The sequence below is a fragment of the Gymnodraco acuticeps genome, unplaced genomic scaffold, assembly GCF_902827175.1.
Source record: "Gymnodraco acuticeps unplaced genomic scaffold, fGymAcu1.1, whole genome shotgun sequence".
NCBI classification, from domain to species: Eukaryota; Metazoa; Chordata; class Actinopteri; order Perciformes; family Bathydraconidae; genus Gymnodraco; species Gymnodraco acuticeps.
Genome location: NW_022990441.1, coordinates 2,274,711 through 2,291,433, shown reverse-complemented (window position 1 = coordinate 2,291,433; position 16,723 = coordinate 2,274,711). Strand labels below are relative to the sequence as shown.

The 16,723-nt window shown below is 43.5% G+C and overlaps 1 protein-coding gene across 1 annotated transcript in view; it reads left to right on the top strand.

Moving 5' to 3' along the window:
* The first annotated feature begins 11,980 nt into the window (after positions 1-11,980).
* Positions 11,981-16,723, top strand: part of LOC117552180 (solute carrier organic anion transporter family member 1C1-like) — a 31,237-nt gene continuing 26,494 nt past the window's right edge. Inside the window, exons 1-2 of the mRNA XM_034225470.1 lie at positions 11,981-12,214; positions 15,353-15,525. Of these exons, the coding sequence (XP_034081361.1) occupies positions 15,430-15,525 (96 nt within the window). The 5' untranslated portion in view covers positions 11,981-12,214; positions 15,353-15,429. The remainder of the gene's footprint in view (positions 12,215-15,352; positions 15,526-16,723) is intronic.

Genomic DNA, 16,723 nt, shown 5'->3' with positions numbered 1-16,723 from the left:
CACATGTGTCTGTCATTTATCCAAGTTTCAGTTGGACTAGGACATTTTTATAACAAATATTGAAATGTATTTTTGAGTCCGGTGGTCAAGAAAAGTCAACTTGTCATACAGTAAAGCAAAGCCTAACTAACATAAAGCAGCTCCCTGCATTTGGCCTATTTAATAGTTGCTCGGACCATATCTGCTAATGACTTTGTAATAAATAATGATGTTAGATGTTATATTTTCTGCTTGAATGTATGTGTTACAAGATACGTGTAAGGGAAGTATGGCCAAGTGCAATACAGTAACACTGAGAGCAGTGAGTGTCAACAAAAACAGCTTCTGCTGCCAACACTGATCCTCATGGCTGTGAAAACAGATTTATTTTCACAGGTTGAGTTTGAAGAGGAGACTGGCCGCATCTGATTTTAAGTGACATCTAATCGGTAAGTCCGTTTGAAGCATGGCTAACACATTACAGTTTGATTACAGTATATATTCATTGATGGTTTAGAAACAAAGTGTAATAGTTTATATTGCAATCTTTTTTATTAGCTAGCCATGTTTTTGTAAGTATCTTCTCTCTTGTCAAAACCTCGCATTGCATCTTGACTCATTACGGATCAGTCAGTTTGGCTTACTCTGTTTATTAAAATAAAGGCAGTCAAAGATTGAATTGGAAGAAATATATTAATAGTGAGTTTATGTAAAGTCAAGTACAACAGGATTGTATAGTTTTATTTAAATCATGTTATATAACATAAGTTATACATTTAACATTTAACTGAGGCCAATATACTTTATTGTATTTAGAAATGTCCTCCCAGTGGAGGTTGCCAATCATTTCATTATCTTAAAGGCTACTAACATTTATTGCTTGCTTCTAAGAACACAGACAGAATGTCATGAGATGTGAGGGGAAATGTGTAATGTTCACCACATTGTTGCAGTGACTATGACATGGTTTGTTTTTCTTGTGCGACTGTGATTGTAAAGTGTGACTTTTGTAAAGTGTACATTACAATGAGCAAAGTAATTCTTACTTTTTCAGTATTTCTGGGACAGAGGGTTTTAGAAATGGCATATTCTTGTGTCTGGTATGAAGAGAAAGTAATCTCTTTAGCCATCTGGTTTTCATGGAAACTGCCTTCTCTTTGAAGCCCTTTTTATCCGATCAATTTTGCCTCAGCGTTCAGAATTTACCAGTGGGTGAGTTTGAATATCAAAATCCGGCATCCTCTTTTTCCATTCACCGGGTGGATTAAGGTTATATGATTTAGGTCTGGATTTGTATTTTGATGTAGACATTTACTCTTTACTGTTTCCCTATCCTACTAATTATGTGCTCAGTGACAAACCCCCCCTCCCATTCACCATTGTTCTGTATCCACAACTACCTCAGAGCTTTATTTCCTCCCCTTCATTCATTCCTTTCTCCCGATAATCCATGACCTTCTTAGATCTGACCGTGTGACGTCGGTGGATAATGATCATGCATGGTCTCAAGCATTGTAAGAGAGGCGGAGGGATCACAACTAGCCAACAATCACATCTGCTTTTTTATCTACATGCCTGGACCATTTATTTTTTAAGAGGAGGGTTGAATAGTTTACCTGATGCGAGGGGAAAGTCTAATTTAAAATAGACAAAACTGATAAGGACAAGAGCTGCTAGAATTTACGGAGATGTGACACAGCTATCCTTGACTTGCTGCTATTGTTTTTTACTAAGATATGTGGCACATCAGTTATTTATCTCTTGAACCCTCAATATCTTTATTAGAATGATTTGGTCAGTTTGATTACGTATACATTTCAGTGTGTTAAGCAAATGAAAATACGTTTAACCTCACTACTGCAGCACAGAACCATGGCTAATTAGGCCATATGAGTGACAACTCACACTTTGTCATGTAGTACAAATGACCTATTATCCAAATGTAATCGTATTGTATCACATACATTTTTATGTAAGGGCAAAGACCATGGTCATACCATGTATTTACAGAGGAATTAGCAACGGCAGATTAAGCGAATCGCCTAAATCAGTTTGATTGGGATTAATAACTAAAAATGACATGGCTTTGTTTTGCTCATTATGCTCCAAAACTCCTTCAAACGATAATACTATATTTTGCAGTAAGGAAAAAAATCATTATTATTTCAATAGTACAATTAATGCAAGTTTTCCTTCTGTGTCAACATCAGTGATAATGACCGTTTTAGAGGGGAGGATGCTATAATGTTCAACAGATAATGTATACTGTGTCATAGTGCCACTGTTTCTGGCTTGGCGTCACCCAAGCCCTTCATATTCCATAGACCACAAGTTACCATAGCAACACAGAAACATTCAAGACTGTGTCTAATATGGGGCCGAACAGGATCAGTGGTAAAAAGGGGCAAAGTTTCATTGTATCATTATCCTTTTCGGAAAGGGCAAATATTTTGGAAAATCATAACTATTGTTTAGGTTTAGAAGTCAATGAGATCATCAAAATATGCTTGTTTCTAGCCTTGAGTATCACATTAATAGGCCATTGCTAAAAATATAATTTTGTATTAAAAGGCAAGCCATCAAGAACGAATTATAATTGACAGTAGCAGCCTAGCAAATGGCAGCCTCTTGGGGGAAGGTGGGAGGGGCTAAAAAATAGACGTAACATTCAAAAGCCAGAAGCACACTTATTTTTTAATAGTTTTTGAGTGTATTTCAGTTTAAGAAATTCCCCAAAAAATCAAGCAGGACACGATTAACCCATCCAAGCTTCCCAATTTAAATTAGACTCGGAAGTCTGCAGCCTGAGAGCGCAGAGTGAATAAGTGATAAACAGTCATTGCTGACCATCAGGTCAGTGCCATCAAGACAGAGTCAACTGCTCTATTGATAAAGTCAACAGCCTTTTTTAATGTGTACCATCCGACAGGTTCAACTGCCAATATAATCATAGAGTGGCAGGACAGGTGTTACGACAACATGTTTCTGTTTCCACATATTAACTAACATTGATCTGGCCAGTAATCAGATCTGGAGGAGGAGGTTATGGTGAAATACTGCTGTCAAAAAGAAAAATATGTCCACACAACATGATGCAGACACTACCAATATCAAAAGATGTGCATGCACTTTGAGCTTACAACTTCTCGTTTCCCACAAATTAATGACATTAAAAAAATTACTAAAACTTTATTAAGCAATGAGACATTTGATTAATGACAAAGCTATCTGATTTTGGACATCTGAAAAAAAAGATCACAACAATCTCAGAATATCTGGGTATAAAGCAAAACAAATTCAAGAATGGTGATGATAAAACATGCATGCATTCAAACATTTGGTCTACCTATGTTGTAAATGTATTTTTCGATTTTCACACGGCATCTATTGCACGTCTGTCCGTCCTGGGAGAGGGATCCCTCCTCTGTTGCTCTCCCTGAGGTTTCTCCTATTTTTCCCTTTAAACTGTGGGTTTTCTCTGGAAGTTTTTCCTTGTACAATGTGAGGGTCTAAGGACAGAGGGTGTCGTATTGTCATACTGATATTCTGTACAAACTGTGAAGACCACTGAGACAAATGTAACATTTGTGATATGGGGATAAATAAACATTGATTGATAAAGCCTGGCCTAAAGGCTTATCACAGAAGGCTCCTGTAGCTACTCCTATTTTATGTTGACTACATATTATCTGTTGGATAATAAAAAGAGAGTACAATGATATTCAAGAAAGGCAAGTTTCAAACAAAGTGGGGATTAAGCAGGTCATGGACCCTGGATACATTTACAATTCAAAACATTTCTAAAGAGAATCTGCTAAACTACAGCTCTCATCATCATCATGAGATCATATCTTGGAAACACTGTGTTTATCCCTCTGATATTTCTACAGACATATCTATGCTAAAAAGTCCCTATTGAAGGTACAGAATCATTTTAACCCAAAGCCTAATCAGGACTGAAACAAGGCCCCACCATTTGCAATGTGATTGGATAAAAACAGAAATAAATACATAACAGTTTATAACACACAATTCATGCCCAAAGGAGATACATCAGGAGACACAACAAAACAGTCTGTTATCTTGATCAAAAGTATTGATTCCTCTAGGTTTGAATATTGTTAAAATCATTTATTTTAGTTAACAGTCTGTCAAAGCGTCTTTGAGTTTTTAGAAAAGAGCTATATAAATGTATTATTATTATTATTTTATTATTATAACAGAAACATTAATGAAAGTAGGTTACACAACTCAACAGCATAAGATAGATCTCGTATTTATAACTTATAATTAATAGACCTATCTTATGCTTTAAGGTATAATATAAAATGTCTTATAAGCAGTGTTGGGCAAGTTACTTTTAAAAAGTAACTAGTAATAGTTATAGTTACTGCTCTCAAAAAAGTCACTAGTTACTTTATTAGTTACTAAATTATAAAAGCAATTAGTAACTAGTTACTTTACTTTTGAAATAATAACAATACAAATACAAGTTTTTGTGTTGTTCTGTGGCACCGTAAGAGAAAAGACAACTCCCCACATGTACATTCGTTAGGTGCTTCAGGAGATTGGCATTGCTGTTATTCGATGTGGACAATGATTTCTGTCCTGCACACAGTTTACATTTGACCATAATATTTTTTGCGTCCTTTATCCCCACAAATTGAAAATAGTGGTTATATCTCCAAGTTGTAAATGCGCTGCTGCTCTTGCTGATACTTGTATCTGCCATAGTGTGTGTGTGTGTGTGTGTGTGTGTGTGTGTGTGTGTGTGTGTGTGTGTGTGTGTGTGTGTGTGTGTGTGTGTGTGTGTGTGTGTGTGTGTGTGTGTGTGTGTGTGTGTGTGTGTGTGTGTGTGTGTGTGTGTGTGTGTGTGTGCGCTGGTGGTGGGCGTTGCCGTGTGTGTGTGTGTTGTGTGTGTGTCTGTGTATTTTCCCCATAAGGAAAGACCCGCCCAACTCTGTCTCTGATTGGCTTACCCTGAAATGTTACCCCGCGTTAACCAATCATCACTCCTCTCTGGTCACTTTCACATGGTACTGTGAGAGGACATCGCTGTATTCGCCTGTACGTTACATCCGCAGGGAGATTCGGTTCAGTTGGATCACATAATGTAACGCAGTAACGCACCCATTTAAATCACAGTAACTATAACGGCGTTACTGAATGGGAATAGGTAACTAGTAACGTTATTAGCAGAGCCGGCCCGACCCATTAAGCGACATAAGCGGCCGCTTAGGGCCCCGCAGCAACTAAGGGGCCCCCTTTTTTATTTAAAAAAAAAAAAGTCTCAGTACACCGTCGCCGTGATAAGTATGTTTAATTAATTGTGTTAATATGCCTAGATTGCCTACTCTCAAAGTCATGTATTATATTATTGAGTCAATACTATAATACATTAACCATGCTTTACCTGAACCTCATCATGACACAAGAGAGGACGGCAGGATTGTAATTTCCCGTGTTCAGTGAATGCAACAGAGGCAAGACACCAGACCAACCAGAGAGTTGAATGGAAATAAACATCTGTCTTATTGGCTGACAGGTACCTATCCTGTGAGCTGTGACAATGTTTAAAATAAACTGTCAGTCGGACTCAGAGTTTTTGAAGATGGACATAAGAAAACATTTTCTTAAACAAGACGACAATTCTCAAGTAGTGGCTCACACAACAATCCCAGAGCCACCACTTGAGCCAGGTGAACAAGGTATGTAAATGTCAGTAAACTTCCAAGTTATGAGAACATGTAAGCAAAGCATAAATTACAGCTACATTGACATTACTTTGAATCGCGGGGTAAGCTAAACCGTTAGCAAGTAGCTATAGCTAGCCAGATATATTAAATAAACACTTTGTCATACAATCTAAATGTAATATTTTTTAGCGTTACCTGGTGATTTCAAAGAAAGCTCTCTGGGAAATGTTGACTTACTGTTCAACATGAAGCTAGAAGCTACCTTACAGTACACAGTTGATCCTGAGTCCTGTCAGTTAAAGTGTTTCATAGTTAGCTTAGCTAAGCATCAACCTAGCACTGAAATATATGGATGTTATGTGACAGTATTTCTGATAAAAAGTCAGCTGAAATGGTGGCATAGTTGCCACTGCTTTACGTGTCAACAGCATGTTTGAACGTATTTGCAGCAGTAAATGTGGCTGTTTGGCCACTGACGTTGCCATAACAACACCTGAATTTAAATGTGCAACCTCTTTTTGTGACAGATTTTTGCAAGAAATTATAATTCTTCTGAATTATATTCCTATTGACAGCTAGTTTCTATGTGAACATTATGAGATGGACAGCCAGAGAGAATACATGAAAAACAGTTATGAAATAATGTATGACAAAACAAGAATACAGTTTAAGTGATTTGTAAAATATCCATAAAGAAAAATCTGTTTACAGTTCTGTTTCATATGGGTGTTGAGAGATGTATCCATAGATCTCTTAATTTTGCTCTCAAAGTGCACCAGATTGATGCTTTTAACTTCAATATTTAAAAAAAAATCTTCCCGGGGGAGCATGCCCCCGGACCCCCCTAGAGGAGGTGAGGACCCCCCTACACGAGGTTAGGTCCACGGTGTTCACATGCTTATTTATACAATATGTGTGCTTATGCTAACACCATAAGACAAAAGTTGGTTCCGTGTAGTGAGAACGCGCTAGAGTGAGGGGGGCCCCCAAGCCAAAGCTCGCTTAGGGCCCCCAAAAGTCTAGGGCCGGCCCTGGTTATTAGTTACCGCCAAAGGTAGTTGCGTTACAGTAACGCGTTAGTTTGTAACGCGTTAGTCCCAACACTGCTTATAAGTACGGTGGCCCTGAAGTGCAAGACACCACAGCATTTCAGAAAACACTACAGCATTTCAGAAAACACCACAGCATTTCACAAAACACAACAGCATTTCAGAAAACACCACAGCATTTCAGAAAACACCACAGCATTTCAGAAAACACCACAGCATTTCACATTGGACGGAAAGGGTATTCCTTTAGAGAGAACACTTCTTGTTTGTGATTGGACAGAGCCAGCCAGAGAAGCACTGCTGTGGTTGGTTGTTTTTGCTGCCAGTCAAGAAATGACGCTTCGTCAACACCTGACAGCGAAATATGTCCCAACACATCAGCCGTTAGCACACACTCAGAGCTTACAGCTCCTCATATCTGTTCAGAAACTGGACAAAAGTTAAACATGTACAAACCTCAGACTGTCTATGTCATGGCGAATACAGTCGCTGCTTTATTTATGTCTGTATGACGTTGTTGTGAGTGTGGACGGAGCAGCAACAGGTTAGTTTAGCCTGATGGATCCGATTCCATTCAGAAAACACGCATTTTAAAAGCTTTTCGCCGGCCGTCTTATCTGCAGACTTGTCAAAGCGTTAATTCATGATTTGTACTAACCGTTATCAGTATGTAGTTACTTCGGCATCACTTTGAAACGTGTATTACAATTAAATCACGGTCAAATATGTTCATTTTGTTGTAGTTGGTATCTCCCATAGCATTTACATGGAGATACGCCCCGCCCCCTCTCCAGCGCCTCTTGTTTGAATGACAGGAGCAAACACAGCTGACAGCCGCGGTGAAACTCGAGCGATTAGAGCGATGCGAATATTGGGTGGTCTACCATAGTATTTACATGGAGATAAGCCCCTTAAAAACCATGAATTAATAAAGCATTAATTATGTGTTTACTCCTGTCATTCAAACAAGACGCTGGAGAGGGGGCGGGCCGTATCTCCATGTAAATCCTATCGGAATCGGATCGATCAGGCTAAACGAACCTGTAGCTGCTCCGTCCACACTCACAACAACGTCATACAGACAGACATAAATAAAGCAGCGACTGTATTCACCATGACATAGACAGTCTGTGTTTTGTATATGTTGAACTTGTCACGATCTGTCTTTGTGGTGTTTTGTCTTGTCTATATCTGTTTTTGGTTTTCTGTCTGCGTTGTGTTTTGTCTTGTTTGGATTTGTCTGTGGTTCCCTGTCGTTAGTTTCCCTGGTGTGTCTGATTACCCGATTGTGTTCACCTGTGGCCCCTGTGTTTTCTCCTCCCTCCTCACCTGTGTCTTGTTTGTGTGATTAGTCTTGTGTGTATTTAAGTTCTGGTTTTTCTGTCTGTCTTTGTCGGTTCGTCTTTTGTCATGACTAGTTCGTCTGTGAGTGTTCTGTTTTGTCTTTGTTGTTCACCTAGCCTTGAAATAAAGGAATTTGCACTTTAATCTGCATTTGGGTCCTACCTGCTTCACACACCGTGACAGTACGAACCGACCACATTATGGACCCAGCAGACTCAGCCCTTTTGATGCGACAGGCGGAAAGTCTTGGATACTCTCTGGAGTACATTTTTTATACATGGAAAGGCGCCTCATCTAGACGGGGTAGAGAGGCTGCGTTGAAGGAGGCATGTCAGGAGGTTGCTCGCAAGCCCTGGCTCTGGAGCTTGTTGCCCGAGTGGCTTAGGGTTTTCTCACGTAGCCCTGAGTACCAGGCTTCATGTTCTGACCCTTTCCTGGGGTCTGGTCTGGCGTTTGGAGGTCCACGAAGCCTCCAAAAGACTCCTAAAGGACGAAAGGTCAGGGTTCCAGCGTCAGTTCCAGCTCCAGTGCCGGACCCAGCAGCCATGGTTCCGTGCTCCAGTACCATCCCACATAGCCATGGTACCGTGCTTCAGTACCACCCCACACAGCCATGGATCCGTGTTCCGGTTCCTTGCCCAGCAGCCATGGTTCCGGCTCCAGTGCCGGCCCCAGCAGCCATGTTTCCGGCTCCAAAACCGGCCCACACAGCCATGATCCAGGCTTCAGCTCCGGACCTTACAGCCATGTTTCCGGCTCCAGAACTGGATCTTACAACCGTGGTCCCTGCACCAGAGCTGGCCCATACAGTCATGGTCCCGACTCCAGCACCTCGTCTCCTGCTGGCTCCCCAGCCGACGCCAGCTCCCCGAGTCTTGTCGGCGTACCGGCCGACTCCAGCACCTCGTCTCCTGTTGGCTCTCCAACCAACACCAGCTCCCCGAGTCTTGTCGGCGTACCGGCCGACTCCAGCACCTCGTCTCCTGCTGGCTCCCCAGCCGACGCCAGCTCCCCGAGTCTTGTCGGCGTACCGGCCGACTCCAGCACCTCGTCTCCTGCTGGCTCCCCAGACAACGCCAGCTCCCCGTGTCCTGTCGGCGTACCGACCGACACAAGTTCCCTCTCAAGTCCCCTCTCAAGTTCCTACCCGAGTCCCCTCTCAAGTTCCTACCCGAGTCCCCTCTCAAGTTCCTACCCGAGTCCCCTCTCCAGTTCCTACCCGAGTCCCCTCTCGAGTCCCCTCTCGAGTCCCCTCTCGAGTCCCCTCTCCAGTTCCCTCTCCAGTTCCCTCTCCAGTTCCCTCTCCAGTTCCCTCTCGAGTCTCCTCTCAAGTCCCTTCTCGAGTCCCCTCTCGAGTCTCCTCTCCAGTTCCCTCTCCAGTTCCCTCTCCAGTTCCCTCTCCAGTTCCCTCTCAGGTCCCCTCTCGAGTCCCTTCTCGAGTCCCCTCTCTAGTCACCTCTCAAGTTCCTACCTGAGTCCCCTCTCGAGTCCCCTCTCCAGTTCCCTCTCGAGTTCCCTCTCGAGTTCCCTCCTTTAGTCCCTCCTTTAGTCCCCTCTCTAGTCCCTCCTCTAGTTCCCCTCGCGAGTCCCCTCTCGAGTTCCCTTCTCTAGTTCCTCCTCTAGTCCCTCCTCTAGTCCCTCCTCTAGTCCCTCCTTTAGTCCCTCCTCTCTCCTCTAGTCCCCTCTCGAGTCCCCTCTCTAGTTCCCCTCTCGAGTCCCCTCTCGAGTTCCCCCTTGGTTCCCCTCTCGAGTCTCCTCTCGAGTCCCCTCTCGAGTCACGTCTCAAGTCCCTACCCAATGTCCTGGTCCGTTGGAGGTTCCGCTGGGGGTCCTGCCAACTCCATGTCCTGTCCCGTTGGAGGCCCCGTCGACTACTCCTCTGCTGGGGGTCCTACCAATCGTATGTCTATCCCGTTGGAGGTCCCGCCGTCTACTCTCCTGCCGAGGGTCCTGCCAACCCTTTGTCCTGTCCCGTTGGAGGTCCCGCCGTCTACTCTCCTGCCGGGGGTCCTGCCAACCCTTTGTCCTGTCTCGTTGGAGGTCCCGTCGTCTACTCTCCTGCCGGGGGTCCTGCCAACCCTTTGTCCTGTGCCGTTGGAGGCCCCGCCGACTACTCTCCTGCCGGGGGTCCTAGCAACCCCTTGTCCTGTTCCATTGGAGGCCCCGCCATCCTCTGTCTCGCCGGGGGTCCTGCCAATCCCGTGTCCTGGTCCTCTTCCGTGGGGGATCCTGCCGAGGCCTGTCCCACCAGCTCCGGTTCCTGTCCGGCCGACACCGGGTCCTGCCCGGCCTCCGAAGCTCTCTGGTCTTCGCCCTCGAGCCCGGCCCCCTGAGAGCCGCGGTCTTCGCCCTCGATCCCGGCCCTCTGTGAGCCGTGGTCTTCGCCCTCGAGCCCGGCCCCCTGAGAGCCGCGGTCTTCGCCCTCGATCCCGGCCCTCTGTGAGCCGTGGTCTTCGCCCGCGATCCCGGCCCCCTGACTCTTCCTGCCGCTGTCCTCGTCCTCGAGCCCGGCCCCCTGACTCTTCCTGCCGCTGCCTTCGCCCTCATGCTCGGCCGCCCGAGTCCCCCACCTTAGACTCTGCCTTGCCCCCGGGCCATCCGCCCGAATCCCCCTTTTTGAACTCTGCCTTGCCCCCGGGCCGTCCACCCGAGATCCCTTCCTGGTCCTCTGCTGTGCCTCTGGGCCTGTCAGCTCAGTCCCGTCCTCCTGACCCCCTCCACCCACCCTGGTGGCCTAGTGATACGTCCCTCCTCCGGACCCCCTCCAGCCACCCTGCTTGAGGTTTTGGACTTTTGTGGGGGGGGGTTTTGGGACGTCTGGGATCCGTCCCTTGAGGGGGGGGTACTGTCACGATCTGTCTTTGTGGTGTTTTGTCTTGTCTATATCTGTTTTTGGTTTTCTGTCTGCGTTGTGTTTTGTCTTGTTTGGATTTGTCTGTGGTTCCCTGTCGTTAGTTTCCCTGGTGTGTCTGATTACCCGATTGTGTTCACCTGTGGCCCCTGTGTTTTCTCCTCCCTCCTCACCTGTGTCTTGTTTGTGTGATTAGTCTTGTGTGTATTTAAGTTCTGGTGATCTAACCGCCTTCTGGAAAAGCTTCACAAGTACGTCGGTACGCAAATGCGCTTTGTGACACAAGTGACGGTACGCATTTCAGATTACGCACATAACCTGCGTACCAGTTATGTGCACCCCTGTACTACAGCAAAAGTATTCTCCGTCGGGACTTCCTGCAACAACACCACGCCGTTATCTTGATTCTGATTGGCCAGAAGACATTATCAAAGATGTTCTATTGAGTAGTCGATCACTACGTGACAAAAGTTTTCGAAACCGTGGCTACTGAAATCAATCTTACTAACTGCTGTCTGTGCAATTTACTCCGCGCGAGTTGGCAGACTTTATTTTGCTTACTTTAACATCATTTTTCATGGTGGGGCTAAGCCATTTCTTGGTATGGGTGTAGCCTACCCCAGCCATACCCTGGCGCTGCCACTGGTGGCATGTATGGGGCGGGCCATTCTGCACATGCGTTAAATGCGTTAAATATTTTAACGCAATTAATTCAAAAAATGAATTACCGCGTTAACGCGATAATTTTGACAGCACTATTTTAAATAACTGCTTTTCAAGCTTGTCAATAACACTACATCAGCCTCTTAACAATGCATGACATTGGCACTGTATGATAAAGCTCAGTGGAATTTTATAGAAATTATAGAGAGAGGGGGAGGGATAGAAGGAGGAGAAGGGAGTAAAACAGAAAGAGGCAGGGAGAGAGAGAGAGAGAGAGAGCGATGCAGATTAAGTCCAGGTCAGTCCAGGAAACAGGTCGCAGCGCGTCGAGCACACCGTATCTCCAAAATGATGGAGACCTACCGGTGATGACTAGTTGTTTCCAGATATAAATCCTTATTTGATCTCGATTCGTCTGCCTGAAGTAACCGTGAAGTCGGCTGGAAATGAACTCTGAAGGTGCATATTGGTCTCAGAGCATTCATAATACGGGTGTTCGCTTCTCCTCCTTTCTCATCCACATGAACAGTTTGACTGGAGCTGGTTGAAGGGAGGCTATACCTGTCTTTCCGATTGCCTTGTTTTTGTCTGAGTAGTAAAGCAACTGGACTACTGTTTCACAGGACACCGAGGTAAGTGGTGCGCTTTTTTTTCTGATGCTCTTTGCTGAACATCTGATTTATCGCACTTTTTTTTATTCCAGTGGTGAAGATATTGAAATCCCTTTTTTGATTTACTGTGTTTAGGCAAGGCAAGTTTATTTATATAGCACATTTCAATACAAGGCAATTCAAAGTGCTTTAAACAAATGAAAGACATTAAGAGCATTAAGAAACATTCCAATTCCTCTTTAAACATTGCATTTTCAGGACTTCATCAACTCCTCTTATTGCTCTGGGAGAGGAACAGGTGACACTACAATAGCTTTTAAAGGTCACATGTCATGGGCCCCCCGGGCTTAAATGGTGTATTATAGAATGACCACACCGGTGTGACAGTACTCTTCAAATGGTTCATGAAATATGACTACTACTCTTACTGTTTAACATTTTGGGTTACTTAATGTTACTTCATGTTAAGGCTAATAAAAATGACAACATTTCACAGTTTTACGACAAACTGTGATTTTTTTTTACATGGAAATCATTTTTTAAGATTGTCAAACATCATATGTGTAATTGGTGGCACAATTTAAACAGGATCGAAAGATAAGTTTTCTCTCTCCATTGACTTCAATACATAATTTTTCCGAAAGTAGATGGGCGTGTCCCAGCAGCTTCTACTGAAGCCAGTCCCCAACTCCGGGGACTTCGGGTGGCAGTATACGCCGTGAAGTTGTTTGCGGCCTGCCAGTAAACCCAAAGCAGAAGAAGACGAAGTGACGTCAGCGGCTCATTTCCGTAATCTTCCCTCAGGGAAAAGTACTCCGGTGTGAACGCGATTGGTACTTAGTGCCCTGGGGTACTAATGGCGCGTTTCCACTGCAGCGGGTTGCTCGCTTTAAGCGTGCCGAGCCGTGCGGGGCCCGTTTTTGGTTGCGTTTCCACTTGGCCTAGTTTTGGCCCGGGGCTACTTTTTCACCTTTTTTCTGGCCCGACTAAATCGTGGTTCTAGGGCCAGGAACAACCAGGCTGAGTCGGGCTGAGTATGCTAAACTAGAGAGATAATCGCTGACAAGGGGGCTACAACTACAACAAGATGAACATATTTGACCGTGATTTAATTGTAATACACGTTTCAAAATGATGCCGAAGTAACAACATACTGATACCGGTTAGTAAAAACCATGAATTAATGCTTTGACAAGTCTGCAGACCTGAGGGCAGGCGAAAAACCCTTTTAAAATGCGTGTTTTCTAAATGTAGCTTGGCTAAGCTAACGTTATATATGCTCCGACCATCCACACTCACAACAACGGCCTATACAGACATAAATAAACCAGCGACTGTATTCGCCATGACACAGGCAGTCTGTGGTTTGTACTTGTTTAACTTTTGTCTAGTTTCTGAACAGATATGAAGAGCTGTGAGCTCTGAGTGCTAAGAGTTAACGGCTGTGTTTTTTTTCTGGGGCTCTCATTGAAGATGACGTCACGGCTCCGCCTACACTGCGTTACTATAGTAACTGCCCCAGTTCCTAAACTGTAATGGAAGCGCAGCATTAAAGTGAGCCGGGCCTAATAAGGCCTAACCAAACCGAGCGAGGCCGAGCGAGGCCTGCAGTGGAAACGCGCCATAAGTGCCGGGGCACTAAGTACGGCAAAGTACTTGGTGTGAAAGCGGCTAATGGAAAAATAAAAATCTCCAACGAGGCGTTCTGGGGCAGCATATACAGGTATTTTCTGTGTTAGAGTTTTACTCGCTACAGGGTGTACTTTGAGGGTTTGTGACTCTGCAGACCACATGCATAAAAAGCTACTAAGGTAATAACCAGAAAAGCATGACATGGGACCTTTAAACCAATTGTATGCATCCGACATTACTCGTGTGCTTTTTGATACAATCCATCCTCTGATCATTGCTGACTAAAGGAGAAGTTTGTTCTGGAATAGAAACTAATCACATGGATGTTACATTTTCTCACTGGGAGATCCCAAGGTTTTAGGGTAGACAACACCATGATAGAGGTGCGTTTTACCACTATTTGGACACCACAGGACAGTGGTCATTTCCCATTTCTATTCATTTTATTGACGGACAGTATTCCTGCGGGTTCACTTAACCCCTCAGTTACCAGACTATTTATCAGCGATGGTATGTTTTGTTTACTCCTCGCGAGTTTGTGTGTTTGTGTGCGTGTGCAGATTGTTGTAACCGCAACTGTGCAACATGTTGTCAAGGTCTTCTTGCTAGCTTCAGAGCTTCGGTGGTAAACATTAAAACTCAACCCAGTAATTTGATTTATTACGTACATATACCATGCAATGTGGATAGTTAATTGTCTATTCTGAGGAAGTGTTGCTTACACAAGTTACACTTTTTAACATGAAAGGGCAGAAATTACCCATTTGAGTAAGTTTGAGTCTGATATGAGGTCTCTTTCACCAGTCATTATATAACAGTGACTGATTAAATGTACGTTGATATAATAATATAACAAACAAATGGTGATGGCATTATGTGTGTGTTCTTTTCCTCTATTACAATCACATGGTCCCCTTAAGCAATTACATTCACTGTTTATGACTACTGGAAATCTACTGAAGGGGTGGAGAGTTCAGTATATGTGAAATAAACAAGATGAATATGAGGACTGGAGTGAAAAGAAAGTATAGCCTACTCTTAGAATCTCCATACAATAATACAACGAATACAGTGGTATAACGGTATCAAATCAGAAAATATGCAGGCTTTTCCTCAGACTTAACAGGGACTGTCAGAAGCCTAAAATCAATCTCCCATGCAGGAACAGCCTCTAAGGTTAAGACATGTACATTTTCTTGATGCCTTTTTTTCAGTCGGTCACATGCTGTCAGTTACTGACCGAACAACAAAACAAAGTATGTAATTGCGAAATGTATGAATGCTTAGCTCAGTTTTTGATACTGTGGCAGAAAATTGTAAACTGGAAAATAAATTTGTTCTGAAAAAGGGCAAATGTCATCTGTGTCATCATTACAATGTTTAGTTGTGTTATAAGTCTTAAGATCTCCAGAACACATACAGGGACTATTGCGTGTCTGTCTCCCCTCTGCTGGCTGCTGCAGACATGTTTCTGTTTTTGAGCTGAGGATGAGGAGTGGGTCACATGCTTGAATTATCCATTTGCAGGGTTGCATGCATCAGTGACAAGAAATTGCATTACGTGGGAAACTTCTGCTAAGCAGACATAGAGACGTTTCTGGAGGATGGAGGTGGGAAATGAGCAAGGACGCGCACAGGGGAATGGACGCAGTGACGCCGCAGCGGGAAAGCCCTGCACCTCTCCCTGCAACAGCCTGAAGGTACAGAAACATGTGGAATAATGTAGCTCCAGCTGACACATGTTTCTCTTTGATATGCTGTGCGTGTTGGGAAGGGATCACATGCTGTCCTAGTTTGTATGCTACATAACCAAATTACAGTCTAACAAGTCACTTCCAGAAGGATGATGTGTGTTCTTGAGGGTTACTGTTTTAAACCTGAGGTATTCTTATGTAAGTAACTTATGTAATATGCAGAATAAGGGTGTTATGTGGTCTTAACATATAGGCTAATCTTTTATTAAAGTGGAAATGTTACTTGTTGGAGTGCTGTTGATAGTTTAGGACAGTGGTTCTCAACTGGTCAGGCCTCGGGACCCACTTTTTACTTGGTCAATACATCGCGACCCAACATTTTGAAGCACTCAAATCTATTCAACAAAAAATCATGCTGTAATATATACGCTTTTCAGCATACAATATTTTAATAAAAGTGAAGTACAGTGCATATATCCCTTATATCCCTTCACAGAACTAAAGTATGCTTTTAGAAAAGGTTTAATGAGATGATGGAATCAAAGCTGAACTGTATAAAAAGGCACGCATGCTGAAAACCCAACCCCAGCAGGGGGGTCTGGGGGGGATTGTCCCCCAGGAGATTTTTAGAAATACTAACATAAACTATGCATTCTGGTACACTGAGAAGAAAATAAATAAATCTATTACTACCCGACATATTAATAATATGTTATGCCATTGTTTGTTTTTCACTTTATTCTGACAGCTTGCTGCGAGAAGAGTAAAGAGGAGATAGTCTGTGTGACTTACTTTAAATTGTGGGTAAGGGTAGATAGCTCCCATTGTTCTGTGACCTGTCAGTCATCAGACCGGGGTCATATTTCATTATGTGTTCATTTTTATCTGAAGTTGTAACCATGGATGTATAAAGAAGAGTTCTACCGCAAAGTTATTCTCCGTGGGGACTTCCGGCAACAATCTTGATTCTGATCCAGAAGACTCGAACAAACATCAGCAAAGATATTTTATTGAGAAGATGATCACTATGTGACAGAAGTTTTCAAAACCTTTTATGGTCTCCGGTAGCCTACTTCCAGTCCAACGCCGACTGCATGCACAGAGTTAGAAAATCGGGCCTTCAAAATAAAAGTTTGACTTTTTCCACACACAAAAAAAAAATTCCAATTCTTTTTTTTTCCAATTTTTTTTTCTTCACTCACAC